We start from the raw sequence: 24,492 nt of genomic DNA, 5'->3' as shown, positions 1-24,492 counted from the left end.
TCTTGTGCACTCGTGATGGAAATGCAAACTGGTAGAGCTATTGTGCAAAACTCTATGGAGGTTTCTCAAAAAACTAAAAACAAAACTTCCGTATGATCCAGCATTCTACTTTTGGGAATCTACCTGAAGGAAACAAAAACACTAATGCAAAAAGGTATTTGCACGCCCATTTCACTGCATTAATTACAAAGGCCAAGACAAGGAAACCACCTCAATGTCCATCTATGGATTACGGAAATTGTGGTATGTGTGTATACACACACACACACACACACAGGAATATTATTTGACCATAAAAAAGAGCAAAACTTTGCCATTGATGATAACATGGGTGGACCCTGAGGGCATTACGCTAAGTGGAATAAGTCAGTTAATGCAAAAGAATACTATATGTTATCACTTATGTGTGGATTCTATAAACAAAATCAGAAAACAAAAACAGAACAACCATGGTCATGGATACAGAAAACAGACTGGCAGCTGTCTGAGGCCCAGAGTCAGCGATGAGCAACATGGGTGAAAGGGGTCAAAAGTACAAACCCCCAGTTGTAAAAAGAGCGAGGCACAGGGACTACAGTGAACATTGGACTACATTTGTGAAAGTAGCTGGGAGACTGGGTCTTGAAAGCTCTATCATGAAAGAAAAATTTTTTATAACTGTGTATGGTGATAGATGTTCAGTGGACTTGTGATCATTTTACAATATACACATCAAATCACTGCACTGTATACCGGAAACTAGTATGTTATGCCAATTATAGTTCAAAAAAGCCCCAGAAATGATTCTATGATTAAATACATAAGGACAAAAATTTCTCTATTTTTTGATTCCACAGAAGCAGCCTGTTGCTACAAGTGAAAAATGTAGGTAATTGATCTTCTAAAAGCCTTGTGCAAGATGCAACCATCAACAAAACCTGATTGTTACCACTGTTACAGTGCTATAATGTTTTACAAGTAATTCAAGACAGGAATAGAGTATCTTGAAGCCAAGTAATGCCTACACAGAGAAAAAGGAAATACAAAAGCTGTATATGTGTCAGGGAACCACTGAAGAGACCAGGACCAGAGAGGTCGCGATTCTGCAGAGTGGGAATGCTGAGGGGTGAGCTCAGGAGCAGAGGATGGTTTACCCCCAGGAGGATTTATCATTAAAGGGCCTGGGGCGAGGGGCTGAAGGGCTGGTCTCTGACCCAGCAGAGAGCAGCTGCTGAGAAACAAAGGTACAAGAAAAGACACAAGCCAAGAGTTTGGCAGTATCAACAAACTCAAGAGGAAACCAAAAGCTTCGCGGCACCAAATCCCACTGAACAGGGCAGAGTAGAGATCCAGTCCTTGCATGCACATTATTTTATCCTCAAGAAAGTTGCCAAATTCTGAAGCTACAAGTTGCCAAATTCTAAAAGCTAAGCGGTGTGTGTGTGTGTGTGTGTGTGTGTGTGTGTGTGTGTGTGTGTGATGTAAAGTTCTATTTTCACTGAAAGATGAAAATGGAAGTTCAGGACCAGCCAGGGGAAGGGGTCGTTGTTATTCCAGGCTCTCAGAGGAGAGTTCTAAGTGGCCACATCCTAGTATCACTGTCAAATCAGAAGTCTACCACGCCTCACCAAAATCAGAGAAGTTCCTGCTCAAAACAGTCCCGATAAAGCCTACTCCGGGAACTCAGCAGGGGAAACTAGAAACTTTGTGTCTAAGAGAATAATATTGCCTGGAGCTTCAAACATACTTTATAACTAATGACTTGCCTTCAATTACAAAAGCCATCATTCTTACTGAAACAGGGCATTAGGACAAAAAGCAGGACAAAAAAAACACAGAACAGAGCAGAGGCATTCTAGATAATGCAGATAAGAAGCAAAGAAAAAATGTCAGTGATTTAATCCGAACAGCAGAATATATTTAAAATATGGGAAACCCTAGAACTGCAAAGTAAAATAACCAAACTTATGAATGCAAAAGATGGATTTTAGAGCAGATTACACACAGCAGAAGAATGTATTAGTGAACTGTAAAAAAAAGGTCAATGGACAATATACAAACTGATGCACAGAGAGGGAAAAACAATTCAAGCACCTCTGTGAACTCCAAGTAGGAGATTTAAAAAGAAAACTGGCCCATGAACATAAAATTCAAACTATTGAAGGCAAAATGCAAACAAAATGCACAGTTAAAAGAAAATATACCTTTAAAAAAACAAAAATACAACTGTGGGCTAATTTGCAAACCCAAAGAAATGTGTTTCTTTTTTTTTTTTAGCTTTACTGAGGAATAATTAACAAATAAAAATTATATATATTAAAGGCAAAAAAAAAAAAACCTGGGGTGACTGGGTGACTCAGTCAGTTAAGCACCCGACTTCGGCTCAGGTCATAATCTCATAGTTTGTGGGTTTGAGCCCCACACTGGGCTCTGTGCTGATAGCTCAGAGCCTGGAGTCTGCTTCTGGTCTCGCTCTCTTTCTGCCCCTCTCCCACTCTCTCAAAAATAAACATTTAAAAAAATAATAATAACATATCATCTAACATTTGCCCATTCTGAGTAACAAAAAGGCCAAGTATTTATCAGGTAAAAATATAAAAATAGATATAAAATAACAAAGAAATAAACAGGGATTTATTCCAATAGGGCTTCTTAGTCAAAATCTGTTTTCCATTATGATTCCTGAAAATAAAAAGTTCCATCAGTTTGGTGAGCGACCCAAACTTCACGGCTGATGAGCTCAAATCCATGGCCTTGCCACAGCCACGGCAAGCTTCCGCAGGCTGGAGCTGCAGGGTCCCCCTTACGGGGGTCCGTCCACCGGCCACCAGAGCAAGCGCCCATGCCCGTGCTGGGTGTGTACACTCACCCAGCGTTGTTTTCTGCCTCTGGAGCTCTGTAGCCATTTTCTGAAATTTCTTCTGAAGCCTTTTATCATGTTCTGGCGTTTTAGGAATAAAATCTTTGGGCTGCATACACTTACGCTGTGCAAAAAAGACATAAAAATTAATACTGTATTGCAACTTTGTAAGAAAACAACTCTTCCCTTTGCATTTCTGGAATTTTTGTAACACTGCAAACAAAGCCTTCTTAAAGGCTTTATTTCTTGCACTGCATGTGAAACAGCAAGTCATTTCCTTCTGTGCATCTGTAAAAGTATCAGCACAATTTTAAGAATAAACACAAGGTGGTTATAAACTAAGTAGCTATGTTTGCTCTGGCATTTTCTCCTGAAATCCTCCCAGCATTATTAGCTTCCATGAAAGTTCTTAAACAAAATTAGTCTTTTCCTCATTTTTGTTAATCTTCATTATCTCCCCTCCCCCCACCAAAATTAACAACATAGTGACAAAATACGAGAGCAGTTTAACTACCAATGAAAAGAACCATTATTTAATCTTGCCCTATTGTCTTTAAATCACAGTAACTCTCTTCAGCTGGTGACCCCCAAAGACTACACACACACACACACACACACACACACACACACACACACACACGAGGTGTGACAATGGGTGACTCCCAAGAAGTCTGAGGGAGCTTCCGCAGGCCTACACTTGTGTTCTTGACTGAGCACCTTGCTCTCACTCATCATTTAACAAAAATGCTGTGTCAGGCACTGGTCTCGACACAGGAAAAGATTCTTGCTGTCGGCAGCTTGTGCTCTATTAATGAATGATGGAAATTAAACCCTACATAAGTAAAATAAGTTATATGTGTGAAAATAAACACAATAAGTAAAATAAAGTGCAGGCGTGCCAGGAGGGTTAATTCCAGCCGGCCTGGAGCTGGCCTCGACTGTGGTCCCCGCCGAACATGCACAGCATGCAATGGGCTAACAAACAATGATGCTTTGTGACTGGGAGTCCAAAGCATCTGGGGGCATCGGTATTCTCAAAGCTCGCCAACTGCTTATCGCCAATGGGAGGGCTCGGCCGCTGGGGGCGGTAAGGCACTCACAAGGGCACATGACCAGCAACCGAAAGAGGCTCCCCTCCCGCCCTTCTCAAGCAGGGTCACGTAGAGTCCTGTGAGTCTTTGCAGACAACTGACCCCCACCTGACGGCCACCATTAGTACAGTAGGTTGGGAAGGAGAAGGCACTACAGACGAAAGGAAAACAGCAAGCAGGCGAGCCGGGGCAGCCGCACACGGGAGGATGGGCCTCGGCTCACAGGGCGTGGCGCTCAGGGGCCTCACCAAGAAAAGAACCCGGGCACAAAGCCCCACCCAAGTCAGAAAAACGGTCACATCATGGAGTTTGGGGGAAGTGTGTTCCAGACAGAGGGAACAGAGAATGTAATGGCTCTAAATCACAAATATGCTTGGAATATTTGCACAACAGCAGGGATGAGGGTCAGGCTGGCAGCAGAAAGGAGGAGAGAGGGGGAACCAAGAACCTCCACAAAAAGCCCAAAATAATACCATCTGCAGTCACGTTCACTTTGCAACTGCACTTAGAAAAAGGAAAGAGAATGTTTTCGGGCACAGGTAAACCTTTAAAGAAAGTGTATAAGCAGTCATGACTTAGGCCTCATTAATAGGAAAATGACAAAGATCAGTGACATCCAGGTCTGATCACTGCGTGAAGAAACAGGCTCCCTCTACACTGCTGGTGGGGCTGTTCACAACAGAGAGCACGCACATTTCAACCCAGTAACTTCATCCCTACATCTTCCACATGGAGAAATTAACTAAACATGTCACACAAACAACGTGCTTAGGAAAAACCCACAATGATTTAAGGGTGCACGAATCCAAGAAAGACACATTCGTGCCATAGAATAAGTGAGGTTGGCTGGCGTATGCTGTCATGAAATGGTCAAAAACATACTGTGAAGAAGAAAACAGCAATCTCCCAAACAATACGTGTTAACATAGGAGAATCTCATTCGCACAAGACAAGTGTGTGTGTGTAATGTATGTGTACTGAAGACCATCCAAGTCACAAGGACCCATATCAAACCAACAACTGTTTATTTTGGGGGTTCCTGGGTGGCTTAGTCGGTTGAGCATCTGACTTTGGCTCAGGTCATGATCTCACGGTTTGTGGGTTCGAGCCCCGCGTCGGGCTCTGTGCTGACAGCTCAGAGCCTGGAGCCTGCTTCAGATTCTGTGTCTCCCTCTCTCTTTGCCATTTCTCCCCCAAATCTCTCGCAAAAATAAACAAACATTAAAAAAATTAAACCACAACAAAAAAAACCCCGGCAGACACAACTATTGCTAAGTGTATCAAAGAGAGTCAAGAGACTTGCACCCCCTATTTCACCTATACGTGAATGAGATCAGGGTGGAGACTCAAGTTAAGTGCACCTGTCAGTGCGCCACAAACCCTGGCTGGCCTGCCATGAATGGAATGGAGGTAGAAGATTTAGTATTTACAGAAAATCTGAGACACCCACGGGAATGTCTTCTTTAACTACAGGAAATGTATGGTTCTAGCCTGTCTAATTCAGTTTGGAGAAAGTCCGCAGATCGCTTCTCCGACGGGCATTCTCATGCGAAAAGGGACTAGGACATTTCCTAGTAAAGCAACTTACCCTCAGGTAAAGAAATCACAATGAAAGCTTTTAAATAATAAAAAAGTGAAAACGTTGTAGTTCAAATATGAATTAGACCTCAAAATGTCTTTAAGTCTGCAGAGCAGATTTTCAATAAACAACTTATTTATTAAATAACGTGGATATTTCTGCTCCAGACTGTTAAGATTCTCCAAGAGCAGAACAAGGTATTTTGCGATAGACATAACAAACCGAATTCCGAAGAAGGTCCCAGAGCACCTGGACATTTGCTGGTCTCTTGGCAACTTCCAGTTTTCTGTTGGGCAAACCTCTCTCTTCCATTTCTCACAACTTTAAAAGATAAAATAATTTCCGTAACTGTCTTAAAAATGCTACAGGAGAAGAACACCAGGAGCAGCAGCAGCACTTAAGACAACTCTTGAATATGCTCTAAATAGTTTCATTTTCTAGGAATAAAAGACTGAATAAATTCATAGTTGCCACTGTCCATATTGAAATCACATACTCACTTTTTTTTTAATTAGGCTTGGTAAGTGTTCCCTGGTGTTGGCTGCCGGGAACAGCGATTCATCGATGTGTGCTCCAGCTGTCCTGCATCTGTGTAATTAAATTGAGAGTATAATGAGCATTTGTTTGTTATATTCACACAGCATTAAATCTGCACATACGTCAGTTAGCAGTTTAAGAAATGCACAGGCCATTTCAATAGATGTGTCTTTTAAAGTAAGTACGCCTAACGGCGCCTGGGTGGCTCAGATGGTTACGCATCCAACTTCAGCTTAGGTGGTATCTCACAGCTTGTGAGTTCGAGCCCTGCGTTAGGCTTTGTGCTGACAGGTTGGAGTCCGGAACTGCCTCGGATTCTGTGTCTCCCTCTCTCTGTGCCCCTCCCCTACTCATGATCTGTCCTTCTCTCTCTCTCTCCCTCCCTCTCTCTCTCTCAAAAATATACAAACATTCAAAAATAAACAAAGTACATTTGTAAGCAAATACAAAGGGCAATATAAATTCCACTTGCCAAATTATTCTCTATACAGTATTCAGAGTGTAAGAGCAGAAGCAAGCAGCAGGTAAAGGAAGCACAGTTTTTCCACGGTAACTTTAGTCTTGTAGCACCCTTCAAAATGATCAGTGCATGGCACACATATCACTGAAGCACATGTTATTAAAGGAGTGAGTGTAGACAGGACAAAAAATGAATAATCTAGAGCTAGAAGGTTCCTAAATAAATTAGGCTGCAATGTTCATGTTGCCCCCCAAACTGGGTTGTGTCTTGTGTGTTTTGCCTGGAGAGCAGGGTGGGCTGATGACACTTACCCCAGGCTGCGCCCCACCCCCAGACCTGTGTACAGCCACTGGGCAGGTTCTGCTACGCAGCCCTTCACGCCCTCCCTGCCTTGGGGATCCCGGACCATCACCTACTTCTAACCATTCAGATGCTCAAATGTAAACAATTACAATAATTTTCTAAACGATCTTCTTACCTATAGTTTCTATGCTTCTCATTCATTTATATCATTAGTGCTGAAAGATTAAGCATATAACATTTTGCTCATCTCTCCACAACCCAACCAAAAACCTTTGATTACGCCTATGTTAACAGAATAATCTCACCTGTTGTTTTAGTCTTTTTAAAGTACAGCCCCTTAACACAACTCCAACTACATTTCATAAGATTGTCACTGTTCAACATTTATATGCAAATGATAGATGGAAATAGAATTAAAATACAATGCAAAAAAAAATAAGGCAAGTATGTCTATATTCATACATAGAGCTCTCTAAAATAGATTAAGAATAAAAACAAAACTTCAGCAGGGGGTATATGGGACTGTATACTATATATAATATGGTAAAGTGGTTCTTATTTTAAGCAGTCTGGAATATTAGGCACCAAACTGACAACAGTATTTATCACTAGACTTAAGGAATCCTAAAGTGTGGTCAGAAGACCCCTGGGGTCCCCAAGACACTTTTGAGGGCCTGTGAGGCCAAAACTACTTTTAGCACAAGGCATCGTTGGTCTTTTCATTGCCCGTTCTCTTGAGCACACAATGGGGTTAAAGCCAAATGACACGTGTGATCCCGGTACAGTGAATGCAGAGGCAGATTCCGAATGCAACTTTTTAATAAGCCAGACAGGAAAGAGGTTTACAAAAAATGCTAAAATTAAAAAAAAAAAAAAAAAAAAACGCAGCACAGTAACAGTGCTCAGGGAACGACGACGAGGCAGCACCCACGATGGGGGCTACTACAGGAGCCAGGAGAAGCTTTGGGTGGGGGCGCGGACTGCCAGTGAGGACGCGGATCTGTCTGGAAGGACAGCCGGCGCAGAAGGGCAGCAAAGGGAAGGCAGGGTGACAATTCCGGGAAAACACAAACCGCTGGTGGGACTGCAGTCCCTGATACTGGTCACAAGAAGGTCGCACAGGTCACCCCAATGGCGGTATTTGCCAAACTCGCGAGCTCGGGCGGCCCTCATCCTGCGGGCCCCAGGGTGCTCGAGAGGTGGGGTACAGGCCACTCTGCGGGGTGAGTTCCAGGACGGGGACATCGAGGGCAAGGAGACCAGTGACGGCTACAGGGGCAGGAGCCGCTGCAGGCTCCACGGAAGCTGTGGGGCGGGGTGGAGATCCGAATGAGCAGCACGGAGGAATAAAAACGGAATGTTCCTGAGCTCTTGTTGACACTGATGGACTGAGCGCATACGTTTTTCTCTCCTGCTCCCAAAACCTCAATCAAATGAGAGTAAAGGAAAGCAAAACGACACAGACCAACAGAAATGAAGAGGATATAAGGGACGTCTGGGGAACTGAAAAGCCAATACAGAGAAGGGAAGCGCAGCCTGGAAGCTGAACGAGAGGGCACCACAAGGGACTGTGCTCCTCTCCTCACACCCCAGGGACGCGGATGCGGGCTGGGGCCAACCGTGCCCACAGTCAGGGCCACCAGAGCAGGCGACAGGTTCAGTTTTCAGATGACCTGGACCAGAGACGCACTGAACTCAAGGACACCAGGCTGAGCTCAGGTAAGGACAAAGTTTCCACAAAAGGAAATGTGTTTGTGTGTATTTTCAGATCAGCTTGCAATTATGTAAAGTAACACTGCTAATTTATCAACTGCTGACTTTACAGAACCAAGAGTGAAGGGTGTGTATGTGTGTGTGTGTGTGTGTGTGTGTGTGTGTACACGTACATGTGCACAAAAGGTGGGTGCAGGTACGTGGCCCTGAAGTGGGGCCCCCGAAGGCAGCCACGTAGAAAGCTAAGCCTGCACTTCCACGCTAGAGAGTCTAGACAGTGTCAAAACCTGGAACGTCACGGCAGCAGCGGAGACACTGAGGCACGATGGGTGGGTGGAGGGGCGCTACCCTGGGGGGCAGGAACTGGGGAGGGCAGAAAGGGACCACTGCTTCACTGCGAGCCTTGAATAATAGCTGGCCTTTCTCTTTTCCTGCATGTGAGGGGCTCTCTCTCCATAACAGGATGGGAACAGGAAACTGGGCATTCTGATTCACACGGAAATGGCTGGCACAACAGGGAGAGAAACGGCACCTAGAGCCAGACAGGAGTGAAGTGAGGAAGTGGTTAGAGCTGGCGGCAAGTGCAGGTCTGGGCCATTTTGAACTCAGGTGCCGTGCTTCATCCACAAGAGTGTCCCCAGCACGGACACCTGGCACTCAGAGGGTGCACTGAGGGTAAAGACAGAGATGTGCGCAAAATCCAAATCCCTGCAGGAGCACTACCCCGTCTCCGAGCTCCTCTCCTCATGGATCCCAACCACTGATGCTCTGAGATGCTCACACACACTGGCGGCATTCCACCTCAGGCCACGACCTCTGTCCCTCAGAAAGCTGGTCCCCCAGGTCTCCGAGCATCTAGCTCCTCTAGGTCTTCTCCGCCTCAGCTCAAAAGTCACCAACTCCAAGAGGCATCCCCAGCCCCTAAGTAGGGTGACCAGCTGCAAACGGGCTCTGCCGCGAAGCCCCTCCTGGTCCCTTCCGAGGCCACACTACGCCCCCTCCTCCCACAAAGCCTGTGTCTTTTATGGCGGGAGTGAATATGCCCATCCAGTGACAGCACAACCCCAATGCCTGGCAGAGGGTAAGTGCTCAAAAGACACTTTCTGAAGGAGTAAATCTCATCACTGTGGAAATAAACACTCTTGTGAAATACTTTGACCTCCTTATCCCACACCACACATACACACACACGCGTGCTCGAGATAACAGAAATATAAAGGCCCAAACTATAAACTCCTAGAAGAAAAGGGAAGAAAAATTCATTATTTCAAAGTAAGCAAAGACATTCAGAGGGAATATCAAAAGCAAAAGAAACATAAAAGAAAATTAAAAACTGCACTTCAACAAAATAAAACACTGACATGCTCTGAAAGATGCAAAAGAAAAAATAAACAGTAAGTCACAGACTGAGATCCTGTATTTACAGTATGTGGTTCTGACAAAAAATTGCTAGGAACAATGTACAAAAACTACCTGCAACTCAGTATTAAGACAAAAACCCAATTTTTAAAAATGGGCAAAAGATTTAAACCAAATAGTCACCAAGCATGTGATCTTACAATCAGTACGAGTCATGAGGGAAATGCATGCTAAAACCATAGGGGTCCTCAAATGTATGGATAACAGGTTTGACAAGAAGGCTGACTCAAGTCAAAGGGAAAGAGTCCTCTTTTCAACAAACAGTGTGGGACAAGACACACACACAAACAGGATGAGATCAGACCCCCACCTCACACCACACACACAAACCAGCTCAAAATGGATCAAAGACCCAACTGTCAGAGCTCAAACTGTAAAATTCTCAGAAGAAAATATTTAAGAGTAAAACTTCTTGAGCTTGGATTTGGCAAGTTTCTTAAATGACATCAAAAGCACAAGAAACAAACAAATAACAAGTAGAACTCATAAAAATTAGAAACTTTTGCTTCAAAGGAAACCATAAAGGACTTATAAAAACAACCCACAGAATGGGAGAAAACACTTACAAATCCTAACAATATGAATACACGTGATATAGCCATACAGTGGAATCCTGTGTGAAGCAGCAGCTCTGATGCACGCGACAACATGGCTAGATCTCGAAAACATCACGTCAGGGAAGGAAGCCAGGCACAAAGACCATGTAGCGTATGACTGCGTTTACACGACACATTCACAAGAGGCAACTCTCGGACACAAGAAGTAGATTAGCAGTTGCCGTGGGTTGGGGGAAAGAGGGTGACATAAAGGGTACAAGGCTGCGCTCTCAGGGGATGAGAATGTTTTAAATCGACGGTGCTGGCTGCAAAATTCTGTGAATACATTAAAAACCGCTCAACTGCACCAGGCTGGCTCAGCGGGTAGAGCCTGTGACTCTAGATCTTGCAATCCTGAGTTTGAGCCCCATGCTGGGTCTACGCAGAGTTTACTTAAAAACAAAAAAAAACCCCTGAATTGTATACTTTCAATGGGTGAATTCGATCCCCAAAAACTGCTACCAAAATAAATAAATAAATAAGTAAATAAACAAACACATGAGATACCACTACATGACCACTAGAATGGCTAAATTTAAAGATGATAAATTCCAAGTGTTGGTAAAAATGTGGAGCTAATGAAATATTCATGCACTGCTGGTAGGAATGTGAAATGATACAAGCACCTTGGGGAACAGTTTGGGTAATGGCCCAAGAATGATCAAAATACAAGGACAAGGACACAGACATGATTATTCATAGCAACTTTACTTATAATAACCAAAACAGAAAACTACCCAACTGTCCCTTAAAAGTGAATAAACACACTGTGGTATATCCATACAATAGAATACTATTCAGCTATTAAAAAATCAGAATATCGATGGTCACAGCAACAAGGGTAACTTCAAGCACATCACGTTAAACCAAAGGAGCCAGCTGCAAAATAACACATCCTGGATGACGTCCTTTCCAGGAGACCGCAGAACGAGCAGAGCTGGTNGGGGGGGGGGGAAGGGGCGGCGGGACGGGTGGCCGCAAAAGGACACAGGGAAACTTTCTTGGGCGATGAAAATGTTCACAATATGGTGACTGTGGTCGTGATGCTAACACGGGTATGTACATTTATCAACTCCGTGAACTGAACACTTCAAATGGGTACCCTTCATTTTATGTAAAGTCCATTTTTATAAGACTGATTTTTTACAAAGCAAATGAACACCCAGAGAAAGGCTGTAGGAAGCCTAGGGTGGACGGGAGAATAATGCATGTCAGGAAGAAGTGACCAACAGGCATCGAGGAGAACAAGAACAATTTCTTAGGAATGCCTCTTTTTTTTAAAAACGTCTTTCATGACCATTTTTACCCTGAGCAGGGCTTCCTGGCCTCTTCTTACTCAAGTGAAAGGTCACCTATTTCCCACTGTTATAAGCAACAAGACCGCCTACGGGGGTGGCCAGGAAGCAGCCTGCGGGCACCTGCAGAAGCACCCGGGTAACTGCAGCATCACACATGGGGCCTGCGCTGTGACAACGCCGCAGAGCCCAGCCGCCCACCAGGCCCTCTCACCAGTCCTGGCGCACAAGGTCAGTCCTGTCTTCCCCCCGTGTACCACTGAGGGGACGGGGGCTCACCGGAGACCTTCCACCCAAGTCTACAAACCACTAAGTATCCTCTACTAGTTAGCAGTTTGTGGGAAGGCATGACTGAACTGGGTAACGTGTGTGCCTGACCCAGGGGACGTAGCTGCAGAAGCTGTGTTCTGTCCTCCCTGGGAGTGAGCGTCCCGACAACTCACATCAGCTGGAAAGAGGCAGAGACACAGGTCCTGAACCCACCTGGGTTTATACATGACCTTTCACAAGGAAGCAGCAGGTGGCCCGCTATACCGGTGAGGTCATTCGATGCGTGCCAACAACCTGCGTGTTCACATGCTTGGTAAAATACTGAAGTCACTACATTAAAACCCGTGTTTATCAGGCACTCAATCAAAATCTACTGAACAAACAAAAAAAGCTCCTGCTTGAATACCCTTCTCTGCAGAAATGTAACGTGACACTCTCCCCCCACCTAGTGGTCAGGCAGAACAGGGTCTCAGGAGTTGCCCCTAAAAGCAGAACCAACCTTTTGTTTTCTACTTGCTGCTACTTCAGAGCCAACAGGGAACACTGTGGCCAGCCCGGGCCAGTGTCATCCTTAGGTCTGCGCAGCCCTACCTGGCCACCCCCCCCCGCGGAGAACTCAGCAATGGCGGCACTTCCCCTGCCCATGCAAGCCTGCTTGTGACCCTGTCCTGTCCCTCCCTCAGAACCAACCCTCTCCTGCACTGGATCAACTCTACGGCCTATGCCACACCCACCCTATCTCCTAAATCCAGTCAGCAGAAGCGTGTTAATCTACCACCTAGGATGCGGGCTGAGTGGAGATAAAACCAAATGGCAGCTGTGTGAGGGCTCTAGCCTCAAGCATCCCACGAGAGTCCAAGTCATGAACTCCACCCTCTCCCCCGGGACACAGAGCCGAGCCCCAGGGGGCCAGGGACATGAGGGGACAGCACCTGTTCCCTGTTAAGTGGGGGCGAGAGCAGGCGCTTACTGTCTCACAGGTCAGGTTCAGGTGTCACAGGAGGAAACCAGACCAGGACCTGGAGCCCCGGCGCCCCGCCTGTGCCTTTCTGAACACCACCTCCTCCTTGGCACGTTCAAACAGAGTAGGGGACAGGACCATCGGAGAGGAGAGAAGCAGAGAAAGCGCGTGCAAGGGAAGGTGTGTGGAGGACACCCAGCACCTAACAAAGGAGCACAGGACCCGGGAAGTGCCTGACCTCTTGCTGCCAATCACTGTGGCCACCAGCCCCCCCTCCGCCCCCCTCCTCGCTCTGCACACGCCTGAGGCTCCAGGACCCACCGGGCCTGTTCCCTAACCACACTGTTAGGTTCCCCCTGTTCAGCAATCTCAAATGAGAGGGTGTTGGTGCCGGGTGGGGGCTTGTGAAGACTTTCCCAACAGTACCCAGACTGAGGATAACTTTCATGATCACCACCTCCCATCGAGGGAGGCTGGGGGCTCCTGCAGCACACCCTCCTCGCCCACTCGGCCCGGTCCATGCTAACCCCCAGCTCAGCCCCAGCGGCTCTTCCACCAGAAGTGCTGGCCCCACTACAGGGCCTTTGGGATCGCCGTCAAAGGGCTGACCAACTCCATCCTGAATCGCATCAGGTTCCATGCTAGGGGAACAAAGACCCCCGCGACAGTAAAAACAGACCCAATTTATACTGCTGGTTTGAACAGCCTCCTTTGTAATTTATCAAATCCTAATACACATGCTTCAGTCTACCAGAAATATTTCTGGCAAGACTGAGGTAAGACTTTAAACCCACAGTAGCTTGGCTGGTGTTAAAGTTCACATACACAGCTGACCCTTGAACAACAAGGTTGGGGTGCTGACCCCGCCCCCCATGCAGTCAAAAATCCACAGATAACTACTGACTCCCCAAAACTTAACTACTAACAGCAGGAGGTGACCGAAGGCTTACTAATAGAGTCAATAACACACATTTGTACATTATATGTATTCTGTACTCTATTCTTTCAATAAAGTACACTAGAGAAAACTTAAGAGAAACATAGGAAAATACAATACTGTACTGTATTTATGAGGAAAAAGACACACATGGTGGGCCTGCACAGTATATACCCACGCTGTTCGAGGGTCAGCTGTTCCCAAGCGTGGGGTAGGGATGTCGGCTCCTTCATCTCTCAACTGTTGTCAAACGCTGCACGGACCCAGAGGGGAGACCCAGGACGGCAGACAAAGAGAATGTCTGAGGCTGAAATGGCATTTTCCCCAGATATTTTAAACAGCAAAACTGCTTGGCAATTTCAGTGCCTATTCATATGGCAGGTCAAGAGCAGACAGGAAAAGCACCCTTGAGAAGTAAATGCTATTCAGACTCATTCATTATAGAAAACCTGCCCCACTCTGTGCCTTATCTAAGAAGCCCCCCAGATAGATGGGGCCTTCACAACCTCTTCAAAGGCTACGGCAATGGAAAAGCATCTGATCTTCTATGGGAGAAGAATCCCTTTCAACGGTCAAACGGAATAAGACAATTTGGAGCACCTCCCTGAAGCAGAGTGAGGAAGAGGCAGTGTGTGTGCACGGTTTCCCCAGCACAGAACAGGACCCACAGTGACAGCGGGAGTGACACAGGGGCGCTGGGGCGGCTTAGATGGTTGAGGGTCCAACTCTTGGTCTCACCTCAGGTCATGATCTCACAGTTTGTGAGTTCGAGCCCCGTGTCAGGCTCTGAGCTGACAGCACCGAGCCTTCCTGGGATTTTCTCTCTCTCTCTCTCTCTCTCTCAAAATAAATAAAAATAAACTTAAGAAAAAAAAAAGAAGCCATAGACACAAACTGAACTGTAAAGCAGTATTTTGAACTCAACATTTCTCTCTCTCAGAAAATTCAAGGATCTCATAAAGCTTTTTATGAGTTACACTCACAGATATTTATTATAACAAATTAAAACTGAGCAGTTCTTAAAATATGTACTTGCTAATTCATTTAAAAACAACAATAATAAAACTCAATACATGTCAACACAAGAGCTTTTATGGAAACAGAAATAAAAGGTAGAAAAGTGGACTGGCCGCACATTTCTGCAAATGTCAGTAATAGCAAGATTTTCAGTTTCAGCATTCCAGACACTGTGTATGCCACATGGCCTCACAATACTCTACCCTCCTGAGAAAATGAAAGGGGGAAAAGCCAAATAATACCTTAGTAATATTGTAAAAAGTTTCAACTCTGCTGATCCACTTACAGGGTCTGGGGACCCCAGCAGTCCCTGGACCATGATGTGAGAACGGCTACTCTAAAGCTATAAAAAACCCAATAATCTGATATTATTTACTAAGTGACTCATGAATAGTATTACATCTATCTTCTCAGTAAACCTATGCTCAGATAGAAAAATGTCTTTTAATTTGGTAACAGTGGATAATTTGGTGTTACTTTGTTTTTAATGTTTGAGAGAGAGAGAGAGAGCGCGCGCGAGCGAGCGCCCGTGTGCACGTGAGCGAGCACAAGAGACAGAGAGGGAGAGAGAGAGATCCAAAGCAGGATCCACACCATCAGCACAGAGCCCGACATCAACATCAGGGCTCAATCTCATGCACTGTAAGATTATAACCTAAATGGAGATCAAGAGTCGGGCGTTTAACGGACTCAGCCACCCGGGTGCCCTGCTTTGCTTTGTTTTTAATCAACACAGGAACACTTAGAGTTTGCTATAAACAAAAACCTCATAGGTTTTTAAAAAACACCTGTCTTACTAACACGCAGGTTTTCACCACAAGAGGCTTAAGAAACTTTCAAAGTCTCGGGAATTCTGAACTCTGAGAGCTGTTCCCACCACTCCGGCAATCGCTCCACATGTGCCCTCAGTGAGGAGGGAAGAAATCTGCTCTTCCAGCTTCCCTTCACCTGACAGCTGTGTCCTTGAGCACACAGGTGGGGCAAGGCTTGTGTGGACGGATGGGGAGCACCTCTGCATCGGAGGGCTTCCCAGAGACTGAGAAAGGGGCATTCGTGTGGGGCGCAGCCCAGCACAGGGTGCTGGAGCCCAAGGGGGGAGAGGAAGGTATCCGAGCAAGGTCAGTGAGGGGTGTCAGACTTTGAACAGGTGTGGAGGGTCCCCACGCGTGGGGGTGATGTGAGGCAAAAGGGACATCTGTGCAGAGAAGAGGCCCAGTGCAAAGGGGGATCCAAGCCTGAGCAGACGAGGGGGTCTGTGCAGGGAAAGGCAGAGCCGGAGAAGAGATGAGTCATCTACGTATTTGATTAACTGCCCTCTAAGGACAGCAGGAATCCTTTCTTCCAGTCTGAAAAGTGAGTCACAAACCCTGGGGAGAAGATGAGGACTGGAATGAACCCCCTGGTTTGGGACTGACATTGCAGGAATCAGTGGGAACTTGGTTCACTAGTCATGGAGTTCCAAACACCTGGGTGTCACTGACTGCCTGCAAGAGGGCACGGGAGCAGCAACAGCGGATGGCACCGCACTATGGGTTCACAATACCATTTCCACTGACAGAACCAGGGATCCCTAGAGAAACAGCTGATCCAGGGCAGGGAAACTGAAAGTACAGGTAGGCCTTGGATTAAATTGTGGTGCCAGAAAGAAGTGTTTACAGAATGATGGGAAACAGGTAAAATAACACGGCAGTCAAACTGGATGGGCCACCCATGGCCAAAATAGCTGAAGCCTTAAAAGGTTTAAACAAGGAAAGTAATGATCACAACCCAGTGAATAAAGCAGGGAGACACAGTGCAATGAGGGACAGTTACTGATGTGGTTCAAAGTGCCTCCCCTCAAAAGCAACACTAAATGCAAGGAGGGGGTGCATGGGGACTCGGTGCAGAGGCCTGGCAGGCACCCCTGTGACCACCACCAGCACCGCCAGCACACGGAGCGGGTGCACTAAGGAGAAGCCATCATTACTTCCAGGGCATTCCTGCAGAGGACCCAGAACGCAGATGACCTCAGCAGGAAGCATCAGGTACTCCCACACTGAGACACCACACATCACGACTTACAATCTTCACAATACCAAAAGCATGAAAGCCAAAGGAAGACCAAGGAACGGCTAGAGTGAGGAAGACGCCGAGGAGACATGTTGACTAGACACAGGGAGCTGGGAGCCATCTGTTGTAAAGTGCACAACTTCAACAGCTGGTGAGAGCAGGATGGACTCAGAATCCAATGGTGGGGAGTATTTTAGTGTCAACTTGCTAATGTGAATGGCAGCATTGGGGTCATGCGAGAAATTGTGCTTGTCTGTAGGAAACACTAAATGCAAGGGCATCTGGGCAATGACCTACTTTCAAGTAGGCAAAACAAAGGCCTGTGAACTGTATATCCAACTCATCTGTTAGATCACCCTTCCTCAACAGAACTGAGAGGGGACAGCCAAGTTGACCTTTATGGCTTTTGCCTTTATTTCTTCTTTGTTCAATATAAAAGCATCTACTGTCCAAAGGAACCATCAGAATTTTATCAGAGGCTGTTACACAGTTGTGTCTGCTCTTAGGAAAAAATATGCCAGAAAGAGCCCAACAAAATGGGATTCTAGTGACACCTAGTGACTTTGTATATTCAATGTTCACATTTTCAGTGGAAATCATGAGCAACAGCCTGGTTAGGCAGCCAAAAAAAGATAAACACGACATTTAAATAAAGGTCAGTTTAGCTGTTATCTCTAAGTTCTATTGAAAAAAGGTTAAGTTCAGTAAAAATCAAGGAAATTCAAATGAAATGAATTTTATTTTTTCACCAACAAAGTAGGAAACATTAAAAAGACTGATAACTCACAGTATGAGTAGCGATATAGGAAACAAGTGTTGTTTTACACTGCTAGAAAGAGAATTTAGCACACTCTTTCTGGAAAGTACTATGACAGAACTTATTATAAATTTAAGTATACAAGCTCTCTGAACTCAAAAGTCCACTTGTGGAACTTAAACCTATGGAACATAAACATCTGTAGGAAGTAATATACACAGAGGCATTGAGCGTTGTATTATTTCTGGATTGGAAAAAAAAAGAAATGGAAAACTTCAAACTCACTAATAGGAGATAAATTATGTGATATCTCTTATAGAAAATTGTTTTAAAATATGAAATCTATTGCTATGTACAAACATTGAAAACTGTTCTCTAATATAATGTTAACTAAAAAGTTTATATGCACTCCATTAAAAAATACCTACATATTTCCATGGATGCACATATAAACATGGACATATAAATGCCTGTGTATGCACTTTTTATACGTTTAGTAAAATGTCTCCAACTATATACTCTATAAATCCTCAGTGGTAGGTCTTCCCACAATTGAGGGGAGGGAAGATAAGAGGTAGATCAGGTGGGGACTTTTCACTTTAAAAATACACACCTATTTAAGGGGAGCCTGGGTGACTTGGTAGACCCTCTAACTCTTGACTTCAGCTCTGGTCATGATCTCGCAGTTCATGAGTTTGAGCCCCATGTTGGGCTCTGCGCTGACAGCAAAGAGCCTGCTTGGGGTTTTCTCTCTCTCCCCTTCTCTCTCAACATGAACAAACTTCTTAAAAAAAAATAAAGAAATAAAAACATTTATCTGTTTTAATATAAATACATTTAATTTAAAAGAAAGTTGGTTTTCAAGATAGCAAAAGGAAATACAAAAATGAGTAATTCTATATAACTAAAATCTAACTGCATTATAAAACATTTGTATTAAAATATGATTAAATTTACTTTATTTTTAATATTATTATTTATTTTTCAATGTTTATTTTTGAGAGAGCACAAGCAGGGGAGGGGAAGAAAAAGGGGAACCGAGGACCTGAAGCAGGCTCTGTGCTGACCGCAGTAAGACTGATGTGGGGCTTGAACTCATGAACCATGAGGTCATGACCTGAACTCAAATCAAGAGTCAGACACTCAACCTAAACACCCAGCTGCCCCAATTTTTTATTTACTTAAATTCAAGTTAGTTAACATACAGTATAGGATTGATTTCAGGAGCAGAGCCCAGTGAGTCATCACTTACATGTACCACCCAGTGCTCATCCCAACAACTGCCCTCTGTAATATCCATCACCCATCGCTAGATATACCCATTCTGTACCCACACCCTCCCTCCAGAAACCCTCAGTTTGTTCTCTGTATTTAAGAGACTCTTACGGTTTGCTTCCCTCTCAGTTTTTATATTATTTTTCCTTCTTTTCCTCTATGTTCATTTGTTCTGTTTCTTAAATTCCACATCTGAGTGAAATCATATGATATTTCTCTTTCTTGGACTAATTTCACTTAGCATAATACACTCTAGATCCATCCACATTATTGCAAATGGCAAGATTTCATTCTTTCTGATCACAATATCCATTGCACATATATATCACATCTACCACATATATCAATTCCACTGAGAAGTATTCCATTGTACCAATATACCACATTCATCAGTCCATGGACATGTGGGCTCTTTCCCTAATTTGGCTACTGTCAATAGCACTGTTATAAATATCAGAGTGCATGTGCCCCTTTGAATCAGCATCATTATATACTTTGGATAAATACCTAGTGGTTCAATTACTGGGTTGTAAGGAAATTCTATTTTTAATTTTTTTAGGAGCTTCCTTACAGTTTTCCAGAGTGGCTACACCAGTTTGCATTCCCACCAAGAGTGTAGAAGGGTTCCCCTTTCTCCGCATCCTTGCCAACATCTGCTGTTGTCTGAGTTGCTAATTTTAGCCTTGGACAGGTGTGAGGTAGAATCTCATTGTGGTTTTGATTTGTATTTCCCTGATGAGGGATGTTGAGCATCTTTTCGTGCGTCTGTTAGCCACCTGAATATCTTCTTTGCAAAAGTGCCTATTCATTCATGTCTTTTGCCCATTTCTTCAACGGACTATTTGTTTTTTGGGTGTTGAGTTTGGTAGGTTTCATATAGATTTTGAATTCTAACCCTTTATCCAATATGTCATTTGCAAATATCTTCTCCTGTTCTGTTCCTTGCCTTTTAGTTTTGTTTCCTCCACTGTACAGAAGCTCTTTATCTTGATGAGGTCTCAATAGTTCATTTGTTTTTATTTCCCTTGCTTCCTGAGACATGTCTGGTAAGAAATTGCTGCAGCTGAAGTCAAAGAGGTTGTTGCCGGTTTTCTCCTCCAGGACTTTGACGGTTTCCTGTCTCACACTTTTACGTCTTTTAACCATTTTGAATTTATTTTTGTCTGTGGTGTAACAAAGTGGTCCAGTTTCATTCTTCGGCATGTTGCTCTCCAGTCTTCCCAACACCATTTGCTGAAGAGGCTTGTTTCCATTGGATACTCTGCTTTGTCAAAGATTAGTTGGCCATATTTTGTGGGTCCATTTCTGGGTTCTCTATTCTGTTCCACTTATCTGTGTCTGTTTTTGTGCCAGTATCATACTGTCTTGATGATTATAGCTTTGTAATACAGCTTCAAGTTTAGAATTGTAATGCCTCCAAACTGGCTTTTCTTTTTCAACATTACTTTGGCTATTCAGAGTCTTCTCTGGTTCCATACTAATTTTAGGATTGTTTACCTAGTTCTGTGAAGAATGATGGTGTTGAATGCATAGTATAGACATTTTAACAATATTTGTTCTTCTAATCCATATGTATAGAAATAGAATTTTTTCCCCATTTCTCTGTGTCTTCTTCAGCTTCTTTCATAAGCTTTCTATAGTTTTTCATCAAACAGAACTTTTACCTCTTTAGTTAGGTTTATTTTTAGGTATCTTAAGGTTTTTGGTGCAATTGTAAATGGGATTGATTCCTTCATTTCTTTCTGCTGCTTGATTATTGGTGTATAGAAATGCAACTGATATCTGTACATTTTATATCCTGCGACTTTGCTGAATTCACATTAACAGCTATAGCAGTTTTCTGGTGGTCTCTCATGTTTTCAATGTAGAGCATCAGGTCACCTGACAAGAGTGAAAGTTTGACTTTTTCTTCACCAATTTGTAGGTCTTTTATTTCTTTTTGTTGTCTGATGACTGAGGTTAGGACTTCCAGTACTATGTTTAACCACAGTGGTGAGAGTGAACATCACTGCTGTGTTCCGGATCTTAGAGGGAAAGCTCTATTTTTTCCCAGTGAGAATGATCTTAGCTGTAGGCCTTCACATATGGCTTTTTTTTTTTTTTTAATGTTTGAGAGAGAGAGAGAGAGAGAGCGCACATGCGCACATACGTGGGGGAGGGGCACAGAGAGGAAGACACAGAATCTGAAGCAGGCTCCAGGCTCTGAGCTGTCAGCAGAGCCCCACATGGAGCTCAAACTCACGAATCTCGAGATCATGACCTGAGGTGAACTCAGATGCTTAACCAACTGAGCCACCCAGGAGCCCCCATATATGGCTTTTATGATGTTAAGATACGTTCCTTCTATTTCTACTTTCTTGAAGGTTTTCATCAAGAAATGATGCTTTTTTGCATCTACTGACAGGATCATATGGTTCTCATCCTTTCTTCTATTAATGTGATGTATCACATTGATTTGAGAATATTGAACCAGCCCTGTATCCCAGGAATTAATCTCACTTGATCATGGTAAATAATTCTTTTAACGTACTGCTGAATTCAATTAGCTAGTACAGTATCTTGTTGAGAATTTTTGCATCCAGGTTCATCAGAGATGGGGGTCTTTGTCTGCTTTTAGAATCAAGGTAATACTGGGCTTCAGAGAATGACTTTGGAAGCCTTCCTTCCATTTCTATTTTTTGGAACAGCTTGAGAAGGAGAGATATTAACTCTGCTTTAAGTGTCTGGTAGAATTCCCCTGGGAAGCCATCTGGCCAAGGACTCTTGTTTGTTGGGAGATTTTTAGTCACTGACTGAATTTCCTTGCTGGTTATGGGCCTGTTCAAGTTTTCTATTTCTTCATATTTCAGTTTTGGTAGCGTGTGTGTCCAGAAATCTGCCCATTTCTTCCAGGCTGTGCAGTTTGTTGGTGTATAATTTTTCATTGTATTTTCTTATAAGAATTTATATTTCTGGGGTGTTGGTTGTGATCTCTCTGATTTCATTCATGATTTTATCTATTTGGGTCCTTTTCTTTTTGATAAGTCTAGTGGATAGGGGTTTATCAATACTGTTTATTTTTTCAAAAAACCAGATTTCAGTTTCACTGATCTGTCCTACTGTTTTGCTTGTTTCTATATCATTTATTTCTGCTCTATTCTTTATTATTTCTCTGTCTGCTGGCTTTAGGCTTTATTTGCTGCTCCTTTACTAGCTCCTTTAAGTGTAAGGTTAGGTTGTGTATTTGGAACCTTTCCTGCAATATTCTTCCCTCTTAGGGCTGCCTTTGCTGCATACTAAAGGGTTTGGATGGTCGTTTTTTCATTTTCATTTACTTCCACATGTATTTTTATTTTTGCTTTAACTTCCTGGTTTATTCATTCATTCTTTAGTAAGACGTTCTTTAAACTCCATGTATTTGAGGGCTTTCCAAATTTTCTTGTAGTTGATTATAGGTTTCATAGCATTGTGATCTGACAGTATGCAAAATATGATCTCAATCTTTGTTTTATCTGTTGAGGGCTGATTTTTAGCCCAGCATGTGATCTGTTCTGGAGAATGTTCCATGTGCACTCAAGAAGAATGTGTTCTGCTGCCTTAGATGAAATGTTCTGAACATATCTGCTAAGTCCATCTGATTCAGCATGTCATTCAAAGCCATTTTTTTCTTCTTGATCTTCTGCTCTGATATGTCCATTGCTGTAAGTGGGGTATTAAAGTCTCCTACTATTATGGTATTATCAGTGAGTTTATGTTTGTGATTAATTTATATATTTGGGTGCTTTCTCATTGGGGGCATAAATATTCACAACTGTTATATCTTGAATAACCCCCTTAATTATGATATAATTGTTATAGTTTTTAGGGTTTTTTAAATGAATTAACAATACTTTAACTTATGAAAATTTAAATTTTTAGTAAATAAATTTTTAAATTTTTAAATTTCAATTTAAGTTAGTTAACCTACAGTATAGCCTTGGCTCTAGGAATAGAACCCAGTGATTCATCTCCTACATATGACACCACATGCTCATTCCAAAAAGTGCCCTCTTTAATACCCATCACCCATTTAACACATCCCCCCACCCTTCTCTCCTCCGGCAACCCTCAGCTTGTTCTCTGTATTTAAGAGTCACTTATGGTTTGCCTCCCTCTCTGTTTTTATCTTATTTTTCCTTCCCTTCCCCTATGTTCATCTGTTGTATTTCTCAGTCTTTGTTTTAAAATCTAGTTTGTCTGAGTATGGCTACTCCAATTTTCTTTTGCCCTCCATTAGCACGATAGATGGTTCTCCATTCTCTCACTTTCAATCTGCAAGTATACTTAGGTCTAAGATGCTCTTGTAAATAGCATATAGATGGATCTTGCTTATTTATCCATTCTGCTACTCTATGTTTAAGTTAACTTTAAAGGAACTTGATGAAGGGTGCCTGGATGGCTCAGTCAGTTAAGTGTCCAACTCTTGATTTTTGGCTCAGGTCATGATCCCAGGGTCGTGGAATTAAGCCCTGTACTGGGCACCCCAATGAGCATGAAGCCTGCTTGAGACTTTCTCTCTCTCTTCCTCTGCCCCTCCCCAGTTTGCACACGCGTGCACACGCATGCGTGCGCGTGCACACACACACCTCTAAAAATAAATAAATAATAATAATAAAGGTGCTTGATGAAGTTGTCCTTGAGTAATAATTTTGGAATTTCCATGATCTCCTTAAGAAATAAGCCCTCATGAAGGGCAAAAACAAGAGAAAGGGGATAAAGCAAAGAGGGATTTAGGGAACAGATCACCAATGAAAGCAAGATGGCAAGACCCTTAGGAGAAGAAAATGTGAGAATTCCGTTGTCAGGATTAGCTGGGAGGCCTCATTTCAGTACAAGGATGCCTGTCAGTTGATGTTGCTACACAAGCATCTCCATTAATTTCGGGCTTTCAGGAAAGGTCTATTTTTCTGTATACTCCCCCTCTCCATGTTACTATACAAATTTTCTCTGATATATCTAGGCTAATGTAATAAAACCTTCTCAATTCATTTGTTGATAGAACAAATACTTATTGAGTACCCACTACAAGCCAGAAATTTGTCAGATACTTAGTGGAAATACAACTATAAAAGAAGACAAACACGGTGGCTGCACTTACAGAGTTTACATCATAATGGAAAGGCCAAAATGCATGATTAGGTAGGCAGGTAGGTAAAACAGACAAATGAATCACACTCCTGGATAGTTATCCAAAAAATACAAAAATACTAATTCAAAGGGATATATGCATCCCTATGTTTATAGTAGCATTATTTACTTACAATAGTCAAACTATGGCAGCAGCCCAATCATCCCTCATTAGATGAATGGAATAAGAAGATGTAGTACATATACAATGGAATATTGTTAAGCCAAAAAAAAAAAAAGAATGACTAA

The 24,492-nt window shown here is 43.3% G+C and overlaps 1 protein-coding gene across 1 annotated transcript in view; it reads right to left on the bottom strand.

The window, feature by feature from the left end:
• Positions 1 to 24,492, bottom strand: part of MCPH1 (microcephalin 1) — a 266,985-nt gene that overhangs the window by 225,799 nt on the left and 16,694 nt on the right. Inside the window, exons 4-5 of the mRNA XM_077754243.1 lie at positions 6,010 to 6,097; positions 2,849 to 2,963 (exon numbers count right to left, since the gene is read on the bottom strand). Coding sequence (XP_077610369.1) covers positions 2,849 to 2,963; positions 6,010 to 6,097 — 203 coding nt within the window. The remainder of the gene's footprint in view (positions 1 to 2,848; positions 2,964 to 6,009; positions 6,098 to 24,492) is intronic.

Source organism: Crocuta crocuta, unplaced genomic scaffold (assembly GCF_008692635.1).
Source record: "Crocuta crocuta isolate KB4526 unplaced genomic scaffold, BGI_CrCroc_1.0 scaffold1635, whole genome shotgun sequence".
Lineage (NCBI taxonomy): Eukaryota > Metazoa > Chordata > Mammalia > Carnivora > Hyaenidae > Crocuta > Crocuta crocuta.
Note: the sequence above shows the minus strand (reverse complement) of the source record. Positions and strands in the feature narration are given on the sequence as shown.